At 39.8% G+C, this 27,930-nt stretch overlaps 1 protein-coding gene across 1 annotated transcript; it reads right to left on the reverse strand.

Moving 5' to 3' along the window:
- Nucleotides 1–502: 502 nt before the first annotated feature.
- CCND2 (cyclin D2) lies at nucleotides 503–20,083 on the reverse strand. The gene is made up of 5 exons (XM_089493063.1): nucleotides 19,889–20,083; nucleotides 17,846–18,061; nucleotides 15,790–15,949; nucleotides 9,177–9,325; nucleotides 503–658 (listed from the first exon to the last, which is right to left on the reverse strand). The coding sequence occupies exons 1-5, from the start codon at nucleotides 20,081–20,083 to the stop codon at nucleotides 503–505; spliced, it is 876 nt and encodes a 291-aa protein (XP_089349189.1).
- Nucleotides 20,084–27,930: the final 7,847 nt, after the last annotated feature.

Here is a 27,930-nt window from a genome sequence, read left to right on the forward strand (position 1 = left end):
ACAAAAAACGAGATACAGAGAGCACCTCTCTAGATAACAATTAAAAAAAAAAAAAAAAAAAAAAAAAAAAAAAAACAGATCCCGAATCTATGTCCAAAAAATGGTTCAATCACTTTAGGGATCTCTCCTTACACGGCCGTCTAGAATTCATTATTCTATTGCTTTGCAATCTAAAAAACAATCCATAACGCACACACTCCCGTCCTCTCTGAAACATTAGGAGAGCGTGTATGCAACTATATTGTATTGTAAAAAAGTATACCTAAGTTTGATCCCACAAATGTGGGTTTACAATTATCTCGCTACGTAACATCAGTTATGACATATATTGGGGGATTCCCTTCTATAAGGACATCATAGGCACCAAACATTTATTAATAATTCAGTTTTTTTTGTATTTAAAAATATCTTTAAATATTTTTTTTTTCCTAAGTGGGAGCAGATATAAAAGGTTTTGTTCTAAAAGTAAAGAACAAGAAAGGCATCTTCGGTGCTGGACTCCTCACAGGTTGATATCTCTCACATCTGTTGGAGTGCTGGCCTGGTCCAGCTCATCCACTGTTTTGGATGTGTTCCTCTGCTGAGTCTGCTGTCTGTTTTGTCTAAGGCTGCTGACCAACACAGACTCGATCTGCTCTTGACAAGCTTTAAGGCAATCCTACAAAGAAAAGACAAAAAAATTACACAACAGAAAAAAAAGAATGAGATGGGGAGAAGAATGAGATGAGGAGAAGAACGAGAAGAACGAGAAGGAATATAACATTACAAAAATATTCCCCTTTAATTATCTAGTACCTAAAACTGAAATATATTTCCTCCCCTGTACACGTAAAATATTTATTGTCCATATTTTGAACAATTTATAGTAAAAAGTTAAAATACATTTCTCCTTTAGTTGTGTATGAACTAAATATATATAAACCGTATATATTTTTTTTTTATTTACTTTCTGGTTAAAAAATAAACTTGCAAATAATGATTGCATGACAGGCACTCCTGACATGACAAAGTAAAATTATTCTGCATTTATATGCTGTAGATATAAAGCCAAATTAATACTACAAAAAAAATAAACAATTCAAGTCAATCTTTTGTTCAAAAAGAAATTGATGCAGAAGTATGAACCTTTTTTGGGGGGGGGGGGCATCATTCACCTCACAGGAAAGTAATGCATAATTCCAATGTGATATATACCAGCTATTTAAATAATCTGAGGAGCACTGGATTATGGAAACATGTCTAGCAAGATATAATATGCAATATGTGCTAGTCTTGACTATAAAAGGAAGTGTGATGTCACTGAAACAAAAAAATACATTAAAACCACTTGGCTTCTGAAACCTTTAAGTATTATCAAATAAACTATTTTTGTTGGTGGGAATATGTCCTGTTTAATGGTTAACTACTTAGAAGACTTCTCATTTTTTCCCACTGAGAAATGTACATTTTATGGTTACATGGCTTCTACCGTCTACAACTTGGTTTTTGTTTTAGGAAGTAAAGACTGACAATGGCCCATAAGCCCCTTCAGTGCCCAACCGAAGGCTATCCACAATAGCCATGCATCTGCTAATATAATTGATGTTCTATTGAGACCCTGTCAAGGCAAACTCCTTCCGGCAAAATATTCTCATGGCTCCTAAGGAAAAGAGACGTTATTTTTGGTCTCTCTAACATATTCCACGCTTAAATAGCAATACTGCCGTGTAACGGTATGGATTCTATTCCCCCTCCCCATACGTTACGGAATATACAGCTACTTTAACATTTATTGTTATTTTTTCCCTTTTTATTTCAAATATAAAATGCTTCTTTTGTTACTTTCGTCTTTCATGGAGTCATGGAGTCTGCAAACGGTCACAGCCACCCCTGAAGGTTACCTGCCTGCTTAAACATCTGACATGCTGTGCATCAAATTTCATGGTGTAAGATAAATTGAATTCCAGAGATTCTTTCACATTATTTGCAGCTAGAGTGGATCTTGTGAGCTAGCGTGGGAACCGTCCCGTGTGCAGTCCTCCCCAGAACACTGGCCAGTTTAACAAATATTAGAAACCAAGGGATAAAAATGCCTGAAATTCGATGGTTTCTTAACCCCCCAGCACACACTCTTCCACTGTATTTAGAAATATGTTTCGAAAGACCCACAATACACACATATAAATATAGTACATACATATAGTACATGCATGAACCAGACTCGGAAACCTTCTGTTCTGAATTAGAAGCATTTTGTGCACATATTCTGGAAATTTTCTAGATGGGTAACATATATTTATATTAAATCTCCAAAGTATCTTTTTCAGTTTTAAGATGTGTATCCAATATGCAATGTATGTATGTGTGCCAATGTAACATGGATGATTTTCGTTGAGCCATTATAAGATTGTTTTGTCATGGCGGTCACGTCTTAAACGCCCGTTTTCTTTGTCTGTCAATGTAACCTCTACTGGAAGGCTACTCTGTGTATCTACTACAATCTCTTGTGCAATTGGACTGAAGTATAAAGTATTCAGCATCCCAACATCACCCACATTAAGGGAAGCCTTCCGGGGGTACAACCAGTTCCTGTGTATGAGCCAAAAGGTTTCTAAAGACAGCCCTGTCTACGTCAGAACTGCGCCGGGTAAGTGTTAGAATCATTGAGTGGTTTTAATTGTTTGGTAATTCACTCCGATATATAAAAAAAAAAAATGGGGTATGACAAATTATTCCTGTGGTGAACAGAAAGTAACTTTGAAGCCTCGGTTGCCATTAGGCCTTTTTCTTTGGGAGGACAGGAAATCGCAAGAATGAGCTTCGTGAATTCCATGGGATGAACAAAATGTCTGTAACTTGACGCCGGTTTCTAATTAACGTGTGTACTGTCACCCGTCTGCAGTACAACATTAAGGGAGGTCTGTGAACCAAGGATTAATTTAAACCGCATCCCTAAACGCACGTGTAGCACATACAGAGACGATCGCTCATTCCAAAAATGCCATTCCGCGCTGACTTATTTCCTTGTGGAATACCGGGGGTTTTCAAACTTTTTGTGTTTGTGGTTTAATCGTACAATTTAGATGTAAACCATGTGAGAACATTTAGATACATGTCAAGGCGGGTGGGTACGATTCCCTTTTCAAACAAAAAATGGTCACGTGATTGCAAATCAAAGTCTGGGTGCTATAATAAAATTAACCCTTCAAGGATCGCCAGTGGTCTATGCCATCATAACAGCAGGGCATGTGCTCGGAATACCGCGTGTCAGAAAGTGCGCAGTGTTCTGTTATGAAGAAGGCTTCAGTGCAGGGAAGTCTGCAGCCAGCTTATGTTAACTCCCTGTAGGCACTGATGATGATGTCATAGTAACTCTGCAGCCAAGGGTAACAGCCTAGTGGCCGAGTTTGTTTTTTAGTTCAAAAATGGAAGCACCTAAAATAGATTTATTCCTCAAATAGGTATTTGCAAGTAACATGGTGCTAAATGAGCTTCTGGTGCACTGAACGGATACTCGATATAGGTATCCCAACAAAGGTTATGCCCCACGTTCACATTTTAGTGCATTCTTATTTATAAATGTCAGTGCACTTCGTTGTGTTATATAATGGGGCGAATAAAAGGAGATATAGGATATGTCCTCGTGTTACAAGACATGAAGACATGTTGGTGCGTTCTGCAGGAAAACTGCTGCATACGGAAACGGATCACGGAAATAGGAATTCAGGGGGAGACAAAACAACCACGTAGACCCCGCATTAGATATATAATGCAGAGTAAGTGGATACCGGTTAAGAGGAATTGGAGAATGCCTGGGAAACTAATATTCTCTGTAAGCTCTTTATGAGCAGATAAAACCGGATTACTGGACCGTATCTGGCTTTAATGTCTACATTTTTATAATCGATGGTTTGGGTCCCAAATAACCTTTTCTCAAGTCACAAGGAAGCATATTCGTGTTGCACTCATTCTTCATCTTTTAAGTATCATCAGGCTGTCCAGTATCTAAAATTCACCTGCATTCAATCATCAGGTTTCTTCTCGAAGAACGGTCAAGCCAGCCCTGGAGAAAACTTTAATCAATGCATGAAGCTCCCAGGGTCAACTATGCATCAAGGACCATCTCTGTCCTTCCTACCGGTACCCTTGCATCAAATACAAGTCTGAAATGTCCCTTCTACTTGAGACAGTCGATAACCAATCCAGCAATCAAGAGATTTCTCTATTAATGTGCAAAAAAATGGCTTCTAGCCAAGCTTCTCCTCGCCGCAGAACATATTGCAGGGAGGAATACATTTTTATCTACCAACTCTTCCGGTAAGAAGGATGCGTAGGACTGTGGTGATGTTAACTGCGTGTCGCCCTTGCAAGAATGACTCTAGACTGTGCTAGCAGAAATATTAACAGTGAATAAACGGGTTACTAGATTGATAATCTTAAAGAACCATTCACATCATATTTTTGGTGCCACTGTCCCTTTAACTTAGATATATATTAAGGGTCCCTATGCTCTGCCGAGCCACGTAGTTCCTCCTGTTAGCTTCATGGCGTTGATTGACTTCCAATAAGGTTGATTCCCAATCTTCTACCCCTTTATGCATTCATGCGCATACGCAGAAAACCCGGTGGTGCTGGCGACAGAAGTCAGAAAGGAGTTGCTGGAAAAATTAACGACTGGTGTTTCTTGCTTATAATGGTTCGTTTACTTCCACATATCCAAACATTTCATGGATATATACGCAAGAAAAAAGTTAAAAATAAATAAATGTAAAAAAAAAAAAAAACGGATCAGTGGGAATGTACTTGTGAAAATAACTATATGTATATATTACATGGTATGTACATACGTGACTCGCTGGTGTTTGTCACAATCTAGGGCCTTTCCTTTAACAAAGGTCACTAATTAAATGTCCAAATTATATAAACGTAGCCATCTGGGGTCTTGTGTTTTAGCCTTTGCCAAAAAGCTAATTATGCTAAAAATAGACTGAAAATGTATCTTTAAATAAATCTTTGTGGCCGGCAATAAACGCTCTTTGTCAGTTCAGAGGGAGAAGGCATCTGCTGTGCTTACCACTGGGACAGACCCAATGACTTTAGCGTGTTCCGCTATGAGAAGAGAACAGAAGTATGTGTAATAGAACACATTAGATGGGGGTCCTCACTTCCTGTCTGCTGGCTCAATCACAGCACCGCATCCTATTCTCGATTTATGAATGGGATGACGGAACTCTACTATTAGACTCCAGTGTAACTGCATTACCCATTGTTACCACACACGCACAGCACTCACTGGGGGACAAAAACAACTGAATGAGCTCGGAACGGCTGCCAAAAAAACAGGCAAAGCCAACTTACAAACTATCTCATTATCCCGGTCTCTTAGGGCTATTCTATCTGCCGTTTCCTTGCATACAAAATACCACCTGACGCAAGGGATGTAGAACTGGGACTAATCTAAGTCCGGAACATTAAGGAACATATTGAAAAATACACGAAAACCGACGTAACCTTGGAGAGGGTCATTGAAGAAGGGTGACCAGGGAAGTGTGAGCACTGCGAGCTTATCCATTTGTGCCAAGGTCCTTACACTGTTATATGAATGGCGATAAGGATTAACTCCGTAATAAGGGCTATTTACTGGATATTATGTTGGCTGTGGCATTGATTCCCTAAGGTTGTTACTGGCCTGAAGTCACTGTTTTTGCCCCACAAGGTGGCAACTCTGCTCAGGTACCAGTCTACTGCATATATCCGAGCTGTTCTGCTTTGGTCAGTTCCCACGATTCACTGTCACGGCCAATGTCCCAACAGTCTAGCCTACAAGAGGTATGCACGCGCGACACCTTCTTGCGGGCATTACGTCTGCACGTATTACAGCTTAATCTATAAACACACTTTTCCCTGCTTCCAAAAAAAAATTAAATGCGTAGGATAGCTGAGAGGTCCCTTTTAAGTTTTGTGTGGTCCCCCTAGAAAAACACGGCGGATTCAACAGCTTCTAGGATGCATTTGACTCCCCCAGCTATTTTTCCATGCATGAGGATTCGTTCAGCCAAAGATATCTCCTGCAGCATGCGATACTTACCACCAGTCCCTCTAGGGCTTACCTAGCATACATTACTGGGGCAGATAAGACCCCCCCCTGCGCTGGTAAAGAAAACACTCCCGTTGATTTCAATGGGAGCACTCGCCCAACACTGATTGGCTGCTTTAACTAGCCAACCAAAGTGAAAAGATAGGCTGCCCGGGACACTGGAGTGTCTCTTCTAACATTAAAGAGTTATGACCATTCTGCTGCAGCAATGCGTCATAAAGAATGATTACAATGATTACTCATTTGCATCTATTAAAAGGACTGGCAAGAGTTAAGATTTTCTCTCTTTTTTTCTTGAAAGGAGCCTCTTGAAACATCTACAGCTGACTTTATTTAAAATCCTATGAGTCAGTAATGCAGAATGTTGCTCGGTTCCAATAAAAAAAAAAAAAAAAAAAAGAAGCCATGAGTGGAACATAAATACATTTTTGGACATAGTTTTCGATGTGATGCTTGAAGAAGCTACATTTTAGAAGGTGCGGCGAGATGGAGAACATCGACCAAGCGTTAAGTTACATATAAATCTAACCCGTTGCTGGCAGCAAAGGGGTTAATCTAACTACACTGGAGACTTCCTGCTGATTTTAACTATGAATTGCCCATCTAAAAAAGAAATCCCAGACAGGAACTGACACAGCCCACACATTAATCATCCTTTATAAACCCATTTAGCAGAAGAAAAAAACAAAAAACGTAGCAAAACAGCGAGCCAAAAACGAGACCGGTCAGAATTTCCACAAGCCGGTGGGTCCCTCCGAATCCCCTGTATGGTCCGCGCCCCCACATGGTCTTTTAAAGACTGTAAATTAAACGTTCACTCACGCACAAGTGAAAAAAGATATCTTCCGGAGCAACGAACATATTTAATTCATTGTAGTTCTTAAAAAAAAATTATAATAATAATTTTTTAAAAACGCATTAAAAAAACCCCAAGTCCAGGAGGTGAAATAATGTATTTTTCAGGAGCGTTTTGTTCTGAAACAGCGTCCATTACAGTGATTTGTTTGAAGGCAAAGCCCTAAGAGATGGACCTGGTTGACTGAACCATGTCTGTATTTTTGCCAGTTACATTAAATAAGAACAGAAATCTCAACAGTCCTGGTTTAAACAGGACAGTCCTGATTTCCGGGAACTGTCCCGCATAGCTGACCTACGGGCTGGTTAAGGAGATCCTTTTATGTACCCAAAGCGTCCCAGAGAGCTGTAAAATCAATGAACGTCTGCGCTGCGGCCGAGCCACGAGGTGTCCCTGCCCACTTCCTGTTTAGGCCCCACCCCTTGTAGCACAGGTTTCCTTATTTGGACCCCTCTGATGTTGGTAGGCAGGTAGGAACAGTTACGCCAACATTCCATGCCGAACCGACATTGTTCTAATCAATAACGATTGGTCGTTGGCTTTACAAAGTGAAAGCCAACATTATGGATGAAAATGTAGAATATAAAAAGGAAAATGAAAAAAAGAAAAGTATGACAGAAGTTCCTTCAGCGACTCTCCATGTTTTAGGAACCTGAGAAGGTTTTGAAGGACTCTTTCAAAGTCACTGTATACTTGGTAATTAAAAGTTACAGCATTCTGTGGCTGGATACGAGTGAGGGCCATGCCAGCATGGAGGTTCACCTCACTTGAACCGTGCTTCCTTAACAATCTTATGACAGATACAGCATTCAAATTGGAATGCGAGCGTTTTGCCAATTAAGTTTTCAACTAGGTCCAAGAATGATTAGAATTTAACATCTTGTGGTCCTCGGCCGCTGTGACGAGATAAAAAGATCATTTGATTTTCTCTCTTTTAAGGCTACTTCTGTATTGATGTCATGACCTTCCGCCGCTGTCCTGTTCCTTGGAGAAGAATTATCAAATTTTTTTCCCTAAATTAAACAAATCTGTCATACAGAAGTTTTAATCTCAATCAATTTTGCTGTATTTGTTAAATGTTTTTTTCCCCCCTCCTTTTATAAGTTTTCATATCTGATCACCAATTTATATGTACTGTTTAAAAAGAAAAAAATCTTAAAAACAGGAACCCTCTATATGCCCGTTGGACTGCCACGGACTAGGGGAAGCAATTGGTGAGGGTCCCTTGGCTTTGTTTGAGTTTACTTTTTATTTTCGCCCTATTTGGGGTAATTATGGGGTTGGGGGTGGCTATTTTTATAATAGACTGTAGAGAGTATATGGTGCGTTGTAAAAACACTATTTATTATTATTTTAGAACCGCTCCTTTTGGATGTTAAAGGGCCAGCGGGTTAAGCAATTTCCTAGAGAGCTCTGCATTTCCCTCCTCCCTTTACCAAATATTCTGCTTCTAACAAGAGAGATATCATTCTTCCCAAAGCATTTTGATCATTGAAGGACTAATTGGATCTTAACATGTATGGTTTATAGGATAGAAGAGATAGGGTGGTGGATCCATGAAACAGCGTTCCAATAGAAGTGGTAGAGGTGATATCTATTTAAGTAAGGTTGTGATAAGCATAACTATCCTGAAGACACAACCAAGGTTGGCCAGAAAAAAAAAATGGGTGGACTAGATGGGCTGAATAGTTTGTATCTTTTTATGCCACCTTAATATCTTCACTATCAATGGATCCATCTGCTGGTGCTTTCAGAATCTAATAAGAACTATCCTACTAGGCTCTTTAAATAAGATAAATAGATAAAACCAGCTGATTCTATGCAGATCTCCACTCCACCAAGCCAAGGAGGTTACTCGCTTGCACCCTCTTACTTTCCCCGCAGCCTTTTAATTAAAGTATAGTTAGTGTAGAAGATCTTATTTCTGTTGTGTAGGTTTAGCGGAACATCTGTTTTTTTTGGTTAATGTCCTATGCAGACTTCTGGAACTGAAGGAGTTAAGCATCATTAAGAACATCAAAATAGTTCCCCGACACAGCTGTGCGATACAAAGCGAGGAGTTTCGTACTTGGGGGGGGGGGGGGGGATTTCCAAGGCTTTTACAGAAATATTTACGTGTTATCTAGTATTCTCCAAGGATACTGTTAACAAAATAAAATAAAAAAAAAAAACTAAAAAACAAACAAACAGAAAACCCAACAAAAGTACAAATTACAACAGGGAAGAGATGAGCGGGATACTCACCACATCTGTGTTAGTGATCTTGGCCAAATGTTCTGTGAGATTATCACCGGAGAGGGAGCTTTCTCCATCGTCCAACTGTAAGCCGCAAATGGCGGCCCCAACGCTTCCAGTTGCGATCATCGAAGGTGGGTACATGGCAAAATTAAAGTCTGCAAAAGATGCACAAAAGAAAAATACAATTAAAATTCCACTACTTCTATCCTACTGTGGTTGATCTGTGACTCTCAGAAGCCTCAGCCAGACCCGGTGAGTAGCAAGCCAACATAGTAGCCACCCTTTAAGCTCCATTCTTACACCATCAACCCAATTGTATGGAAATCTGGAAAATGAATGTGTTTTAAAACGAAGCAGCGGCCAACGACGCAGAGAAACAACGAACCCGGGCCGTTTGTCTCACTTTTGTTTTGTGTGCGATTCACGCGCTTCTATAACTTCTCATCCTTGGAAGCAGAACAGAGAGCGATGGAGCCCCTGCCAGCAGCCACTGCTGTAGGTCTGACCCCACGTGCGGTCACAGGAGACAGCGCCAATGCCCAGTAACCTCGCTAACTCCCTTTAATGTCATTCATAATGCAAATTAAGATGGCCTGCTTGTGGCCGCAGGCCCAGAGCGACTACGAGTCGAGATCTGATGTTACTTCTCGTTCCCCTGTAACTAAAACCACCATAACAAGCGCCGTCGACTTGGCCATCAAAACGCTACACATGCTTGGTCTTTGTCGGACAACAGGCTGCAATTTGTATCGCGGTCTCCTATATTTAGCATATTAATGAACTGTGGCCGCCGGTGGAGGAGAACGTGTCTGAGTGCAGAGTGTGGGCCCCCATTGTGTGAAGTCATCACCTCATCGCCAGCTATTGAAAACCATGTCAGTGACCTCGGCGCTGATAAGAATTCAACCTGACATGCCCACAAAAGCACGGGGGGCCCGGCACCAATTCTCTGCACTTGGTTTTTCCCAATTGGCCTAGACCCTATTTATGTGAGAAAAAAAGGGGGGGGGGGGGCAGAGGAAAAAAAAACACCCACGCCAAAAGACGGCCACCTAGGAGTCTGAATAGGCAGAGAAGAACAGTAGGGCTTATAAAGCCGCTGATTACCATATATCCATATTCAACGCCAACGCCGCTCCATATAAAACGCAAAAATGATTCGACCGGCCCTGAATTCCACGAAACCTCCCGCTTGGGCTCTTAAGGTGGGAGACCTCCGCGGGATATAAAGAAGATTCCCATTGCCAAATCATGCTTCTCAGATCAAACTGATTGCTCGGAAGCAGAGAGAGGAGAACCTATCATTTTGGTTGGAAATACTCTTTAACCATTTGTTAAAATAATCAATTATCCTACATTAAATTTTAATCCGTTTTATAAAAAAACAAGAGCGCTGAAGACAACAGCCCACCCTTAACCTTCATATCGTTCATTAGAACATGATGCCCGGGCTTGGGGACGCTCCCAATATACCCGCCTCTAGCCGCAATATCAATACGAGACCCTGCCGGCATCTCTCCGGCACAACGGCGATTAAATCTCCTAAACCGCTGTGGCAAAGCGCTCACCAAGAAAGGCTAAGGGGCGCGCAATACGTCCGTCTCAAAGAAATGTAAGGAAGTTTTACTTTCTGAGAGGGTGGTAGGCAAGTGGAACATGCTCCCATCAGAAGTGGTAGAGGCTAATACAGTGAGGGAATTTAAACATGCATGATATGAGCGCATATGGCTTCTGAATCTAAGACGAGACCAACGGGCAGACTAGATGGGGGCCGAGCGGGACTTAACATACTCAATTATTTTTCTTTAATTTTTTTATTTTTTTTTTAATTATTAAGAGGAATTAAGGTGCAAAGTTCTCGCAAGACTATTTTGTAGGTTTCCGCAGCCATCGCTCCACGTTTGACCCAAATTGACTCTCTAAATATATTCCAACGTGTCGGCCACATAGGATCGCCTAGATGAAGCGCTTGGGGTCGGACGGCTGGCCTTCTCTCTCCTACATTTATATTTTGGAAACGGAGATCTAACAAGAGGTATCTCTGTGTGCCTGAAAATTGTATTTAACATTAAGCTCTGGACAGTACCTTAATTCAAGGAATTCCCTGCTGATGGCTGAGTTGCCGCGGGGAAATGTCACGCGCCCCTCACATTTCAATTTATTAATCATTAAGCACAGTCTTCTCGTATTTGCATGCGGTAAATTTGGGACTCCTTTGACCATAAAAACTACAGATTTGGGGTACATACAATCTTTTTTTTTCTGTTTAACATATGACCGGTCTACAGGAAAGAAAAAAAAAAAACATGACTAATCTGCTCTCTGGGTTTTACTCAGCAGAACGACTCATTTAACTATTAAAAACAGTTATAAATTGGGTTACCGCTAGTCCACACCTATCCGTCACACAGGAAACAAGCAGAGTCTGTTATGCCGACAACAGAATATATCATTTATTTTATATATATAATATATACGTGCTATCATTCAAAAGTTTGGGGTCACTGAGCTGTTTCCATGGAAAACAAGGGCATTTCCGGCTGTAACGTAATCGCAAAAGGGTTTTTTGACAGCGAATTAGCCTTTTAAATGTAAACTTGGATCAGCAAACACAACGTACCATTGGAACACAGGAGTGATCGGAATGATTTAGGAGTGATGGGAGTGATAAAGGACCTTTGTACGCCTATGAAGAGATTCAACTAAAAAATCAGCTACAATAGTCATTTACAACATTATAACCCCGTCTCCGCTGGATTTCTGATCCATTCCAGGTTATTTTAACGGACACATTTTGCTTTTCCAAGTATCTCCAAACTATAGAACTGTAGTGTATATAGAATGTAGAGTTTTAAGATATTCATGTCAGAAGGAACAACTCCCATGATTCCCAGCTAACCAAGGATAGTCATAAGAGAACACAATACCACTTATTTTGTCAGCGAAACAACACCGGGTGGTTAATTTTGAACCTCAATTCTAACGCAACGTTTGAAAAGGAGTTTTATCACCATAGCGACCAGTGGAATGTTCCTGTTGACTGGACCAAACTATAGGTTGCTATGGTGATAAGTCCACTTATTCGCAACTTGGCATCTAATTTCTGGCCAAACCCAATAGCCCTGCTTGCGATTTGTGCGCTTTATTTGGTGCAAGATTACTGACGTGTTAACGCCAAACCCACAGGCAACAAATGGCGCACACAACGCAAGCCGTTACACAATGCGAGGCGTTTTATGGCCGCTATAATCCGTGCCACACAGATCGCTGCGAAACAAGGTGCGGCTCGCTGCCAACGGCCTACTTAAGACGTAACGCTTTATCGTAACTTATTTTAACGGCCTCCGATATACATCCTGCCACATTAAAGCAGGGGTAGTAATGAATCAGTTCCACTACACGGCCATTTTAAAAGTATTCAACTTAGCTTGCTTACGTCTCACGCAGACGGCTGGTATATATATATATATATATATATATATATATATATATACACACACACACACACACACCCGTTCATATGTTTTGGGGCCATGAAACATGAAATGGATCAGAAATCCAGCGCAGACAGGGTTAATATTGTAAGTGAGTATTGTAGCTGGAAACGGCTGATTTTTTAATGGAATCTCTTCATAGGCATACAGAGGCCCTTTATCACTCCCATCACTCCTTTATCACTCCCACAACTCCTGTGTTCCAATGACACGTTGTGTTGGCTGATCCAAGTTTAAAAGGCCTTTAATAAGTAACCGATTCACTTTAGAGTTCGCATTCTCAGTGCATGCTGGGAGTTGTAGTACAAATGGTTGTATAGTCCTGGTTCTAATTCCTTATAGCGAAACAGCTTTCCACTGAGTGCTAAAACTGAAGGGAATCCATAAATAGGTAACACATAACATATAACAGTCCATTTTCATTTTTTGCAGGTTAATTCCCATGAACCAGATGGCTGATAGGAATTGCCTTCCCATTACACAGCAAAGGCCCACATTCCAAATGACATTTTAATACATAAAAAAAACTGCCCCAAACGGGGCAAGCTTCACGCAAATTTTACCCTGATGGGGATATCCGTCACGATCGTCTTATCCAGATTATAGCACGTCTCTACTGTGCCAGGTTTCTGAATATGCCACGTAGTCCTATTTGTGACGCAATCACCATGGAAACGACAGAACGGTGCAGTCGCCACGGAAACAACGGAATGGTCCAATCACCATGGAAACGACGAAATAGTCCCGCTGACCTCACTGAGAACTCTGCACCAGAATTCCCCATGGTCCGCCACTCGGCTAACGCATGGACCCGAAAAGCACTAGAATTCTTTGTCCGACTATATAAACAGAACCGAGAACAACCAAATTCCTTGATAATATTTGATAATTAGTTACATTGCTTAATTAATGGAAATAGTTCTTGAATATATAATTTGCCCGTCACAAACAAAAACTATAATTAATATTAAGCACCGGCAGAAATCTGCCCCACATGCTTGTGGCCGTCACAGCTTATCGCGTCCCCCTATATACCCCATCGGTGCGGAGACAATTCGAGTTCTACCTGATCAACAGCGCAAGCGATCGCTTTCCCGAGGCCGCTAAAGCGTGCACGGACGTCACGGGGGCACTGAAACGGTTAACGCTGAGTACACATAATATTGCCTTAATAGATGCCTTGTCAGCAAATATTCAGTTGGACGGCCCCGCTCCTTTCCGTGGGCATCCGTCCCGGTATAAAGACAAATCACCCAGTCCGTATTTGTTTTATAAAACCACTAAAACCATAACTGGAAAAAGACATAGCTTGTTGACAGTAAATGGCCTTATGTGAAAGACCAATATCAGAACCAAATCAAGAAGACACATTCATGCGTCTTATCAAATGGCCCATTCCAGTAGGGGGTTTTAACCCAATACGGGCAATCGTGAACTGGGTGGGGGGGGGGGGAATAAAAAAGAGATGATGCTCAATTTTTCCAAATATATATATATATATATATATATAGGCCATTAAGCAATTTGCGCGTTCCTTTATGGGCAGCAAATTACTTTCCAAACCCAAGTTGGCTACAGGAGAGGAATGTCCATGCGCAGGAAATTACTGCTGAATATGATGATGCTATATAATAAAAGAAAAAAATAATAATAAATAAATCAAGTGATTGACAAATCTCAGCCCGCGTCACAGATCGGATACTTTATTAGACAACATTCCTGCGGCGACTGATTTGTTTGATGGCTGAAGAAAATTCCATTTGTTATCTCAAAGGAAAATGCCATTCCACATCTGTTACACGACACCACGCGGACTTTAAACCCGGCCAGTTCATCCGCCCGGGGCCACCACGCTGACGAGCAGAACGGCATTAACAGCCCACTCAGCTGCTGCAGAACTTCTTGTGTTATGTATCGGTTTCTGGGATAGAAATCATGTCAAATAGCGGGTGATGTCATGCTCGGGCGCCCTAATGACATCACGTGCAGCCGGCACATTTCACCCGCAAACACCATGCGCATGTGCAGAAGCCAAACACGCTGGGACTTGCCGCCCCTGCCAGGCAGAACATTGCTGGGTGAAACCCCTGCTTCATTACATCTCTTCCAAAGCAGTTCTTAGTATCTTAATGGTGTACACCGTGCGCTGCGCACGCCCAGCGAGCACACTTAAAGCCAGGTATATATATCTGAAATATGAAAGACGCGTAGACAAGCAAGAAACCCGTATATCTCTGTAGGCGCGTAACATGACTAATGCACCTCGGCGGTATCGTCTGTACACGAGATATTTTTGCCGCGGTGTTAATGTGGTTTGAGTTTCTATGAATTTGAGTTACTAAATGTAACCAATACCGGTGGAGAACAGAGATCAGGCCGTCTGTAAAGACTAAATCAGCCGTCGGTCTTGCCTTAGATTCAGGAGCCATACGTCTACCCCATACATGTTTAAATCCCCTCACTGTATTAACCTCTACCACTTATGTTGAGAGGCTGTTCCACTGATCTACCACCCCTCTTTTCAGAGTAAACCTTATTACGTCTAAGCCTAGACCATGACTTCATGGTCCAACATCTCCCCTGTCTCCTCTTACCTATTAGTTATACATATAGTCAATACATTTTCTCCCTCTCTTCATGTCTTTTTTCTCTTTATCCTGCATTCAAGCCCCTTCTACCGACCCACACTAAATGTGAAACAATCTAAGTAAACAAGCAATACAAGCAGCCATATATATAAATAAATGTATATATCTCTACCCACTGCCAAAAGCTCTCTCCTTACCCGGTATGGCTTCCTTTCATTTTTACCCACATTTTGGCATTTAAGGGGTTAAAGCATAAGGAATGCCATACCTGACTGCTTGCGGAGGATTAGAAAGGTAGGTGTGGTATGGGGGGGGAAAAAAAACAAAAATGCAAGGCTTTCTCCGGCACACCTTTTTTTTTTTTTTTCCCTTTCTCTTTTCCTTGTAAACTTGACATTTTATCGGGCATCGTCGACGCGTTTATTTTTTTATGCCTCTCTAATTACCCTTCGAGAATCAACGCGGCGCGGTCATCAAAAGGGCGGCCCGTCCAAAACAAAAAAAAGAGAGAGGAGATAAGGAGGTCGGAGCGGTTACCTGTAGCACAAAGTGCAATAAACGTCTGGGCATGTTTCCGGACCATGAGTAACTTGTCTTGAGGCATTGGAAGCTTTCTCAATATATGTTCAATAAAGTCATGGGGGGTCACAGCCGCCAGATTCCACTTTAACTTTCCCAACACCACCAGCTCCCACTCCTGCGAGACAAAAAAAAATACCAAACAAGATCAGAATGAAAAGTTTCACTTTCTCCGCGACCCCCCCCTCCGCTTACATTTAATCAGATCGCTATTAAATAGCTTAAATATTTGTTTTACACCAAACGCTTTGAAGTTGTTGACTCTCTCTTTAGTCTGGAAACGTCAGACTCCTCTTAAGATAATCGGACATAACGGCAAATGCCAATTTTTTTTTGTCCCCCCTCCTCTAGTTTTAGCCTTGATTTATTTCCCCTTCCTATCCCATAGCGCAAGGAACTAGACAATCCCAAGGTCACTACTCCATACCACAAGGCAGAAGGTTCTAGGTTAGCTTATGGATTTCTACCTCCATCCAGGCTTAGAAGTCACTCTATACGTAACAGAATATTGTCCCATATAGACACGCGGCACCTTTAAAGAAATGTTAGATGCGGCAAACCCTTTTACTACAGCTGGCCACCGAACACACCTTTACGTCCGTGAACCCATAAGCCCATTATAGGGTGGAGATATCACCGTAAGTGAACAGGACGTATATATACGTCCAGATCGCATAATGTCCTATTCCACGGACGTGGTCATGAACTTACTATTTTTTTTTTTAACATTGCCACTATAAAATTAGACATTTTTGAGCAAATAATTATTGTTTTCAGTATAAGCCACCTGCACTAAAAAGGGCCACTATATACATATATATATATATGTAAATATATATTGATTTTTGTGTGGCATTAAATTTATGAATGAATTCTTATCTTAAACTAGAGATTGAAAAGAGAGATTAATCTACATATTCTTTAATAAACGCTAATTGGTAAAAAAATTATTAAAAGGATTTAAGTTTCGGACAATGGAAAATGAATGGTTGTGCTTGTAAAGGCGGGTGCGAGAGTCATTGGGTGTGGATTGCGGCAAAGTAATGGCTTGGTGCGAATCTTTGATTACTTATCTACTCTTAATCTTGACACTTGTTCATACAAGACTGCAAGGAGTTTAACTAAAGTTTCCCGTTGGGAACCGCAACAGCTTTTTCGCTGGTTTAACTAAAGAATCGAGAAGAGACTTTTACTCCCCAAACGGCAAATTACTAATAAATACATTTTTTTTAACATCAGACATTAGTAACATCTGGGGAAAGGTGCATCTTCTTAATAAAATCTTATATGTTAAGGCGTCTCATTTAGGAACCCTAGAAAATGGGTGTATAAAAGAATGGGGGGGACAAGATTAATGTCATAATTTATTTTTTTATTTAATAATAAAAAAAACGGAGTATTGCGTATCCAGATGTAATACTCGTGTGTTTATAAAATTTGAAATAATGACCCTAATTCGTGCGTTTTGTGTTTCTAGCAAAAGTAAAGTGACCTGAAGCTAACTCTGGGGACGGGAATATGTTTTGGGGTTTTTTCTGGTTAATTCGAAGCGCAGTAACCACTAGGTGGCAGACAATGCCTAAAATAATTCCTACTAAAGAGGCCTGTGGCCATGAGAATGTCTTTATCTTCCAAATATATACATATATATTATATATATAGATCTAGATCATCGATATAAAAAAAAAAAAGAAAATTAGTGAAAATAGCGTCGGGGTATCTTAGTGCAACATTTCTACAGAATCTGCAAAAAAATGTCTAATTTATTATATAAAAAAATAATATTTTTCATGTAAATAAATAAGGCTATATATAGTAAAATATGTGATATATGCGTCTGTTCTATACTATTTTAATCCGATAAAAATAAAATATAGGAGGTGGAAAGAAATACCAAGCATAGAGAGGGCGGAAGATTTCCTAGACAGAGGATCGCATTGAAGTTTACCAGAAATAGCTTTCCCGTGGACAAAAAGGGCCGTAAATATTTATTTTAAGAAATAAGGCTTATTACCAGCAGCTCATGGGGTTTAATGGAATTGTCAGTATATATGCAAAGTTTTTCCGCCGTTAAAGGGATGGTTTCTTTGAGTTTCGATGCGAGGAACATGCAGACGGCTCCGAGAAGCTGTAGGTGACACTTTCTCGTCGGGATGACAGCTAAAAATCTATCCAAATAGTTCATAGCCAAGGGGAACACTTCTTCTTCACATTTCTGTTCTTCACAAACCTAAAAGAAGAGTCCAAAAAAAAAAAAAAGAAAAAAAAAAGGAAAATCAAGAGAAGGGGGAAGGGGCAGAGAGAAGAGGAGAGAGTTAAAAAAGGCTTTATTTTGGTAAAAAAAATAATGTTTAAATTACAAAAATCGGATAGAAATCATATAATTCAGTATAGTGTAACACTCAGAGTGTGAGTGCAAGTTCCCCAGCTCCGCTGAGTAAAGACAGAAAGAGTTTCAAGTCACACTCACAGCACAATCTCCACCCAGACATCGGGACAATTTGTGATTTCGTCATATTTTCAAGAAATATTTAAAAATACTTAAAAAATTCGCAGCGCCCCAATTTTTGCAGGAGGTTATACGGGAAACTGTGCTGTATCATTCCCGACAATTCTGGGGGGTCCTGGTTGAGGTTTTGGGGGTCTAAACCATCGATAAACGACAGGGGGTCCCGGGGCTGGAGAGCATGGCTGCTGGAGAAGGTGGAGGGGGGAGGGTTGGGCTGGATCTGGAGCTGCTAATGACACCAAAGGGTGAAAAAAATGGGGTGGCTGGGGCAGGACAAGGGGTTCGGAATGTATTGGGGGTTCATATAATGTGGGGGGTCTATATATTAAACTTAATGCCCCAAAAACTAGAATGCGCATGTGCCACACTAGCAGAATGAGTCCTACACAGATGGATCCACATAATCTTACAAAGGCAACAAGATAGATTATCGGGGTCCCCCTTAACTGCTCCGGTAACAACTCCCCTGCCCCCCAATATTGTGCCAGAACGATTAAGTGACCGATTAACCCTATGAACACCGAAAAGGTGACTTCAATGCAGGACTCGCCAGGAGATGGAACACGTGACAGGGGTCCTTTAAACCCCACTTTCTGAGCTGTTAAATAGGGTACCAGGGCGGATTTCACTTTAACCCCTAAGTAGCCATACCCTGCAAAGCGTGGGGCCAACTAACCAACCACTTCGGCACTTAAAAAGTTAAAAGTTATATTGCGAAGAAGCGAAGTCCCCTCCCTTCCCCAAAAGAGCAGAGAAATGGGGTGACCACCAAGGAACAGGGTAAGAAATCGCAATTAATTACCCTCCCTGCACATCCTACTGCACGGGGGCACCGGGCAGCGCATCCGATGGGGGTAACGAGAAGGCTACGGGGGGCTGTTAAGATCCCCCAGGAGTGCGGGGGGGGCAGGCAGAAAACATGGAGGCACAATCAGGGCATGCGATGCGAGTCAGTGCATACGTGGGCACAAGAAAGGGGGTAACTGCGGGATCCTGAGCCAGGGCTTCAACGGGAACCAGGGGCAAGAAGCGCCAGAACAATATATCCGTGTGCCCCCAAAGCCCTAGGAATCCGGGGTATTTCCATTCCACACCCTGCCCCTGCCAAACAAACTTTCTGCACAGCAAAAGTCAGCAACACGTGTCTATGCCAGAAATGCAACATATATACCTATATATATACCGTATATAAAGTCCCATATATACCTATATATAAATATATATTCCAGCAGCCCGAGGGGCAGAATGAAGGCAGCTTTAATACCCCAAATGCCCCATCTCTCTGTAATACAGCATGCCATCTTTAGCAAAGAGCACACACTCCATCAGATTTATACAACCCCGATCAATGCACGGAATGTATATACAGCACAATGTATAGGAAAGGTCTCTATGCATATACCCGGGTATAGCACGATGCGTATAGTAAAGTAACAGCAAATAACAACGAGCCCCCCCTTTTTGCTGCATTTACTGGGGGTATCAGTGTGCGGGGGGGGGGGGTAATAACTCTGCACCCAGTATAGATCCACATCTGTGTCCACCAACCTCCAACATCCAGGTGGCCACCATCCTCCTCATGAAGGGCTGGATGTCCTTCTGGACACATTTGAAGTAGGAGCACTGGGGCAGATACCTCTCCTCCACGGTCAGCAGATTGTGCAGGACTCGGTCATCAAACAGTAAAGTGGGGTCTGTCTGAGCCCTGCGAACCGTGTCCACCTCACAGCACAGCAGTTCCATGCTGCCCGGCCAGGGACTGTGGAGACTCTATAGGATCCCAGCCCCCCCTTCCCCTCGGACACAGTGAGCTGCCGCTTCCCCTCGCAGGAGGTATGGATCGGGGCAGAGGCTCGGTTCCCAGGCTCCCTCCGCTCTCCCCGGCTTGCTGTGGAGTGACGCAGCTCCCCGGGCTGGCTCGCTATTTGCTGTTATTATGTAGAGCAGCAGCTGGCCAGACTCGGGTTCTGAAGTTTTTTTTTTCCTCCCCTTGCTTACAAGTAAGCAGGGAGGCCTCGTATAGGGCAGCACACACACGGTGACAGCTCCTCCGGCCCCGCCCCCTCCTGGGCTTCACACAGCCAGAGGAGAGAGTGACGTCACTGGGGTGCTGCGCAGGCTGGATATGGGGGGCACTGGGGAGCCCCCCAAATAATACAGCTTCAGGCAGGGGCAGGTTTTGTGTTGGCTGCATTAGACTGATAAACCGGAATATTACAGAGACAGTCTATAGGTCTTTCTGTAAATATTATATATTATGCTATAAACATATGCACTCAGATATATACTGTATACACACACATATATATATATATATATATACATATACACACATACATAAATATATATAGAGAGATATACTGTATACACACACACATATATATACATATACACACATACATAAATATATATAGAGAGAGATATACTGTATACACACACACATATATACATATACACACACACAAATATATATATAGATATATACTGTATCCACACACATATATATACACATATATATATATACTGTATATATAAATACATATATAAACACACACATAACTATATATATAGATATATACTGTATACACACATACATAATATATATATATATACTGTATACACACATATATACCCACACATACATAACTATATATATATATAAATATATATGTAGAGAGAGAGAGAATTATTATTATTATCTTTTATTTATTAAGCACCAACAAGTTACATGAATACATACAGACACAGAACCCGGCCCGCGAGCCCCTCTAGCTTTCTGGTACTTCTACATTCCTGGCAGGAACGGTGGGCTTTTGGGGGCTCCACTCGTGAGCTTACAATCTATCTATCTATAGAAGACGAGGCTGCCGCCCCTGGCACAGCTTCCGAAGTCGCGCGATTGACATCTTGACTTCACAAAGGAACACGCGACCGATGCAGAGCTGTATTCACAGAAACATCATTGTTTTGGGAATGCTTTGCGAAGCTGACAGATCTACCATACAAGAGGTTCTTCAGCAGCTTTATTTCCAAATGGCTGCTTAGGCTGCATCTGCAAGCCATACTAGATGGTGGTATGGGAGTAACGGGGGTGCGCCGAGGTTAACAGTGTGTAGACGTCGCAGCAAACCCGCAGAGCGCTGTATATCTAACAGTCACCCTGACAGTCCTCCAAATATTATATCCAACAGTCACCCCAACAGTCCTCCAAATAATATATCCAACAGTCACCCCGACAGTCCTCCAAATATATCCAACAGTCACCCCGACAGTCCTCCAAATATTATATCCAACAGTCCCCCCGACAGTCCTCCAAATAATATATCCAACAGTCACCCCGACAGTCCTCCAAATATTATATCCAACAGTCACCCCGACAGTCCTCCAAATATTATATCCAACAGTCACCCCGACAGTCCTCCAAATAATATATCCAACAGTCACCCCGACAGTCCTCCAAATATTATATCCAACAGTCACCCCGACAGTCCTCCAAATAATATATCCAACAGTCACCCCGACAGTCCTCCAAATATATCCAACAGTCACCCCGACAGTCCTCCAAATATTATATCCAACAGTCACCCCGACAGTCCTCCAAATAATATATCCAACAGTCACTCCGACAGTCCTCCAAATATATCCAACAGTCACCCCGACAGTCCTCCAAATAATATATCCAACAGTCACCCCTCCAAATATTCAACGTACGGTAGGACCTGATATATAAACAGTCACCCCGACAGTCCTCCAAATATTATATCCAACAGTCACCCCGACAGTCCTCCAAATATTATATCCAACAGTCACCCCGACAGTCCTCCAAATAATATATCCAACAGTCACCCCTCCAAATATTCAACGTACGGTAGGACCTGATATATAAACAGTCACCCCGACAGTCCTCCAAATATTATATCCAACAGTCACCCCGACAGTCCTCCAAATATTATATCCAACAGTCACCCCTCCAAATATTCAACGTACGGTAGGACCTGATATATAAAGTCAGCACCCTGCAAAGAGAGCTGGCCGTGAATAACCTCTAAAAACTTTAGGTGGTCTTTCCAACTTCAATGAACATCATCGGGATCACTTTGTAGGAACTAGAACCGTCTAGTACTCTGACCTAGAACCGTCTAGTACTCTGAACACCAGAATTCTGCACCTGAAAATCATCCACATCCCACACATATATATATATATAACATGCCTGGGAACTTCATAAATGAGCTGACCCTGAGATTCTTGAAACATTAACCCTTTAATAGCCTGTCTAGAAGATTCTATGTAATGACGCGTCAAAGGTGTTACCCAAACGTCTCTAATACTGGTGCTCATGGAAATCTTGATTTGCCAGTATTTAAAGATACACTTTAGTGAGTCACCTGCATTCAAGCAGAGATATCAACCATGGCATACAGGTGACAAAAGCACCAATTGGCAGTCTTCATATATAATCACAGACGTGTAGAATAGGAAGGCGTCAACACCGGATTGTGTGACCCTAAGAACTTACCCCTTCGTGCTGAGACCCTGAGATTGGGGCAAAAACCATGAGGATCGGGAGCAAACTCTGAGCTTTCACAGGTATATGTATGTATATATATATATATATATATATATATATACTGTACACACTATTAGGTATGCATTCAGATTACCTTTATAGAACGGCCCAAAGGAAGAAGTATCTATCAACAAAAAAGTGCATTAAAATAACAAAATGCTTTTATGGTCAATAACCAAATAATATGTAGGTTTAGTGAAAGACCCTTGTTCTAAAAAAAAAAAATCTTTTAGGAAACCTTCTAGAACATTCTAGAATGGCTAGACTTCCTGCTTCCTAAATACCTATTGATCCCAGATGGTGATGTATACATGGATTTCGCTAACGTAGAGGGATTGTGCCTTTTGGATTCATTCATTGCCAGGTTACCTGTGTAAGAAGCATATGGTTTCACGTCAGCGCTAAGGACGTGGGGGCAGGGGGAGAAGACTTTGGAATATCACCCTGCTTTAATGCATGATCCGAATGCACAAAAATCCACATTTGCCATTAAAAAAACATTTATTTTTATTTTTTGTTAGAAATGTGTTGCTGCTGCCCGAACCGAAGCGTTAAAATTAAGTAACATCTACTTTTTGCAAACGTGAAAACACTTCCTGGAATAAGTATGTATGACACTACTATCTTTTCTTGCACAGTATGGTCATGGCTGATACAGCTTTCTAGGAAACATGCATGATCTGAGCTCATTGCACACCGCAAATTCTGCAGTGACACGCCACCCCCCACAAGTCACCATATAACACCCTTTGCAAGTCACCATATAACAATCCGGTACTACATATATATATATATATATATATATATATATATATATATATATATATATATATAATTATTTTATTTATTTTTAATTATATACCGTATATATATATATATATATATATATATATATATATATTATTATTTTTTACATTTATTTAGATATTTTTTTAAATGATATGCAATTTAATAGTCCATTAATCCGGTATGAATCAAGTAATTCACCGTTTGTTTATTTGATCTCTTTAAATTTTAAAGCAGTTAGAATTACAAGCCCTCTGACCCCTTGAATTATCTATTCCTTGAAGAATTTTCATATTTGTACAACGGGTGTGTAAAATTCGGTAGGTCTAAACATGTTCTGCCATAAGCTATGATCAGCGATCCCTTTTTTTCTTTTTTTTTTTTACTAAAATACATCTAGTAAGGAAAAGTATAGCTCGACTTGCGTAAAGTGTACAGCTGACAGTGTCACGGTTTGGTGTGCAAATGCATGGTGCTCTGTTCAGCATAAAAGTGAAAGGGTATAGATGAAATATCTCTGTGAGAAGCAGTTTAGGAAGGAGTTTGCTCTCCCCCCCCTCCTCTGGATTTGCATAGCCAATAGTTCCAGTGAGTTTGCTACTGCGCGCTGATTGTTACTAGGCAGAATTTTTTTTAAAGGAAGCTTTCTCTCCATATCAGAAGTAGCTAAAACAAAAAAAATTTAATTAAAATAAATAAAAAAGCAAAAAAATAAATTAAAATTCCCTGACATTATTAATTGGAATTTAAACCATATCTGATCTCTGTACAGTTAAAAATAAAATCTGGGGGGGAGGAAATAAAACCGCAAAGTATTAACCATGTGGCACGGGAACCAACTTGTATCTCTCATCACAATTAGAAAATGTTGTGATTTTATTGAAAAAATGCTGATAAAATCATTTCAGGAGAGCACTGATACCCTAATACCTTTTTTGTTAGTTTTTTTTAAAAACATTTTTTTATTTAAATTTTTTTTTTAGAAATCTGCGATCTCTTATGTCATGCTTGAACAATGCCACATATGTTAATCCTGCATGTTGTTTGGGAGTTCTAAGTGTGCATCAAAGATAGTTACAAAAATAAAAATTATTAAAAAACCCTCAAACAGGAAAAAAAAAATGTGTCTTGCTGAGTTTCCTTTTAGAACACGTGGAAAGACCTCTCCTTTCACCATGTGCCTTACAAGAGCAAACACATACTTATGACAACACTATCTAATCTAAGTTATTTAGCTAACCGTTCGTTAGCGTGCAGACACCACACGTTAAACGTTGTGTGCAATTCGGAAAACCAATTTACCTTCCGCATTAATGAAAAAATTTAATGAACTCAGGTCTTTTCATGCTACTTCCTTTTTCCCCTTCTTTAAAGCTCTTAATTATCTATTCAAGTATCCTGTTGCCTCACTGATTCTATATAGGGAGCGGATTGCTTGACTTTTTTTTAACACTTGAAGTACTCTTGTATTAGCATCGCCGTGAAAAGAATACTTTTTTTTTTGTAGTTGTTATTTTAAATGCATCTTAGAATGGAATCTGCATGCTTCATGCGATGCGCATGCATTTCGAATGTAGAACCCTAATCATGTGTCACTATTTAAATGACTTTACCCAAGACCCAGACTTTTCATATGTAAAATTTGACATCGCCCATCCTTAATCTCCACGAGAATAATAAAACATTTAAATAATAATAATAAAAATAAAACATTTAGCCAATATAATCTTATATTGCTTCTATTATTGCTTTCGGTTTTAATGAAGTTAGCCCTAATTATGTACTGCCCTACAGATACAATAACGCTTTATTAATTTTCTGTATTTAATGAGGCAATGGGATTTGGTAATGGTTAAGGAAAAAAAATAGAGATTTTTGCCTAACCCCTACAATTGCATAGTTTGGTTCTAGAATACGCAAAGCTTGTGCTCCTTCCAGGGTGTCCCAAGGAAACACTAAAACGCACTACAAGACACTTTTAACAAATTAACCACAGGATGCTCGGTGATCCCGACAAAAAGTCCCCACATTATCTCAATACACCAGTTGGTTAAACACACTTAACCATTTTCTTTAAACCACCAAAGGCCTTAATTAAGAATTGACTCTTTCATTACCGGAAGGAGCGTTAGAAACACATTTTAAAGGTCTCTGTCTGCAAAATCCTAAAGCTATGAAACAAATTTGCATTATGTAACTTTCACGGTCCTTTTCACACGATCGAGGATCTAGGGTCTATCTATGGTTTTCCAACCGGATCTCAAATAATGAATTAAAAAAAAAAAAAGTATTCGATTTGGGGCATTCTGATTGGCTCCCCCGTATCGAAAAAGCACATAGAAAAAAACAGAAAACACAAAAAAAGTAAACACAAAACGCAGTTCGGTATATATGCTATAGAACTCATATATAAAAAGCATTCTCTTTTAAGCTTTAAGTTCATTTTTTTGCAACTTCCGCCATAATATTTAACCATTACATATGCACCAATGTTCTCACTAGTACATTCCTTCTGCAGCAACCAACAGAATGAGCTGCCACTACCTCCCCCTTTAACTTCCTGTACTATTCACTGTTCTTGCAGTTCAAAACATGCAGAGACAAAAAAGAAAAAGCTAAATAATCTAATTTACAGGCACATATCAAAGGAAATACTCCTGGTTTTATGTTTACTCGGATAAAATCTTGAAATCTAATATTACGTAAAACAAAATAACTTAAATACAGGATTATGACGAATAAAATAAAAAAAAAATAAAAAACACTTTTGTTTTTAATCACTTAATACATCTTTTTTTCTGAACAGTTATTATAATCGATAAAACTGTTGTTCGTACAAACATTTTAATTTTCAGAATAAATTTCACAATTAAAATAGAGTTTTCAATTATCTTATGGTCTTTTAACTGTCGGTATCTATTATGGCTTTAAATTTGTTATAACATGTCCCCAATTGTAAGATGTTTATTAAAGTTTTACAATTTAGTTATTATTTTTAATGTTACTTTAATAAATTAGGTAAATCCTGGATATTTCAAGGCAGTGTAAAAATTGATTTCAGTGTAAAAATACACATGTATTACATGTATTAAGGATTTGTGCTGATAGGATTTATCACTTATTTTTTTACCCATTTTTTTGGTTTTAACATAATATGCATATGTAACAAAATTATTGAGGAAAGCAAGCCACATGGTGGATATTTATCCTGTTGTTGCAAACATTTTACACTTCCGGTTTGCTTTTAAAAAATTGGATATTTGTTATTTAAAATGAATTAGTTTAGTTAAAATTATTTTCACTTTTTTTGTTACTTTTTAAATATCATGTATTAAAAACATATTAATGTTGTCCTGAATTCCCTACTTTTTTTTCTTCCGTATTCAATTTTGGTGTTTTTTTTAATATACATTCGAAACAAATTTAGAAAATGTAACAAAAACATTGATTTTTTTAAAATCTATTTTTATAAGTGCTTGTTTTATGGATATTTAATGGATCAGATTTCAGTGTGAATGTGTATTTTTTTTAAAACAATCAAATGCATAAAATCTTCGAATGGTCCCATCAAATGTAAAAAAAATAAAGTACCATACTAAATAATACAATTCTTACACTCGGAAACAAAAGTGTTGTGCACTAACCCCAAATGATTTTTTTAATTTGGATATTTTAACATTTCTTTGGCCATTCCTGAAGGCCCCAACGAGAGCAGAGGTCACAAGACCTCCTCTGTGAACCTTCAGGAAAGGAACTTGAAAAATGAACTCTTAACCTAACAAACCGTTTTTTTTTTTCTTTTTGTTTTTTTTTTCACTACCTGTAACTTTGCCTGTCTAGGAAGTGTTGTAAAAAAGAAAGTGGTGAAATAAAGAAAGCTTTCTTTTTTTTAATTTCTTGTATATTACATTAAACCTCCAATGAAAATCATATCCTTAAGTTAAGATTTTAAAATAATTTACATATAAAAGTTTTAAATTTATTTCACACCAAACAAATTATTTACAAAATATATATATATATATTCTTCAGAAAGTAACATAGAATAAAATATAAAGCTGTATCATCACTTAATATGCATTTGAATGATTACTCCTGAATCAGATGCTCCAAGAGCTAGAAGAATTTTGAAAAACACAAAATGTACAGCTTTCTTGTTTTGTTGTTCAAAAAATACACCATGAAAACATAAAATGAAATGAAAAATAACCCAACACTGTTCATTTTATCTTTT

This window comes from Sceloporus occidentalis, unplaced genomic scaffold (assembly GCF_023333645.1).
Source record: "Sceloporus occidentalis isolate IW3139 unplaced genomic scaffold, rSceOcc1.0.p SCAF_62, whole genome shotgun sequence".
Classification (NCBI taxonomy): Eukaryota; Metazoa; Chordata; class Lepidosauria; order Squamata; family Phrynosomatidae; genus Sceloporus; species Sceloporus occidentalis.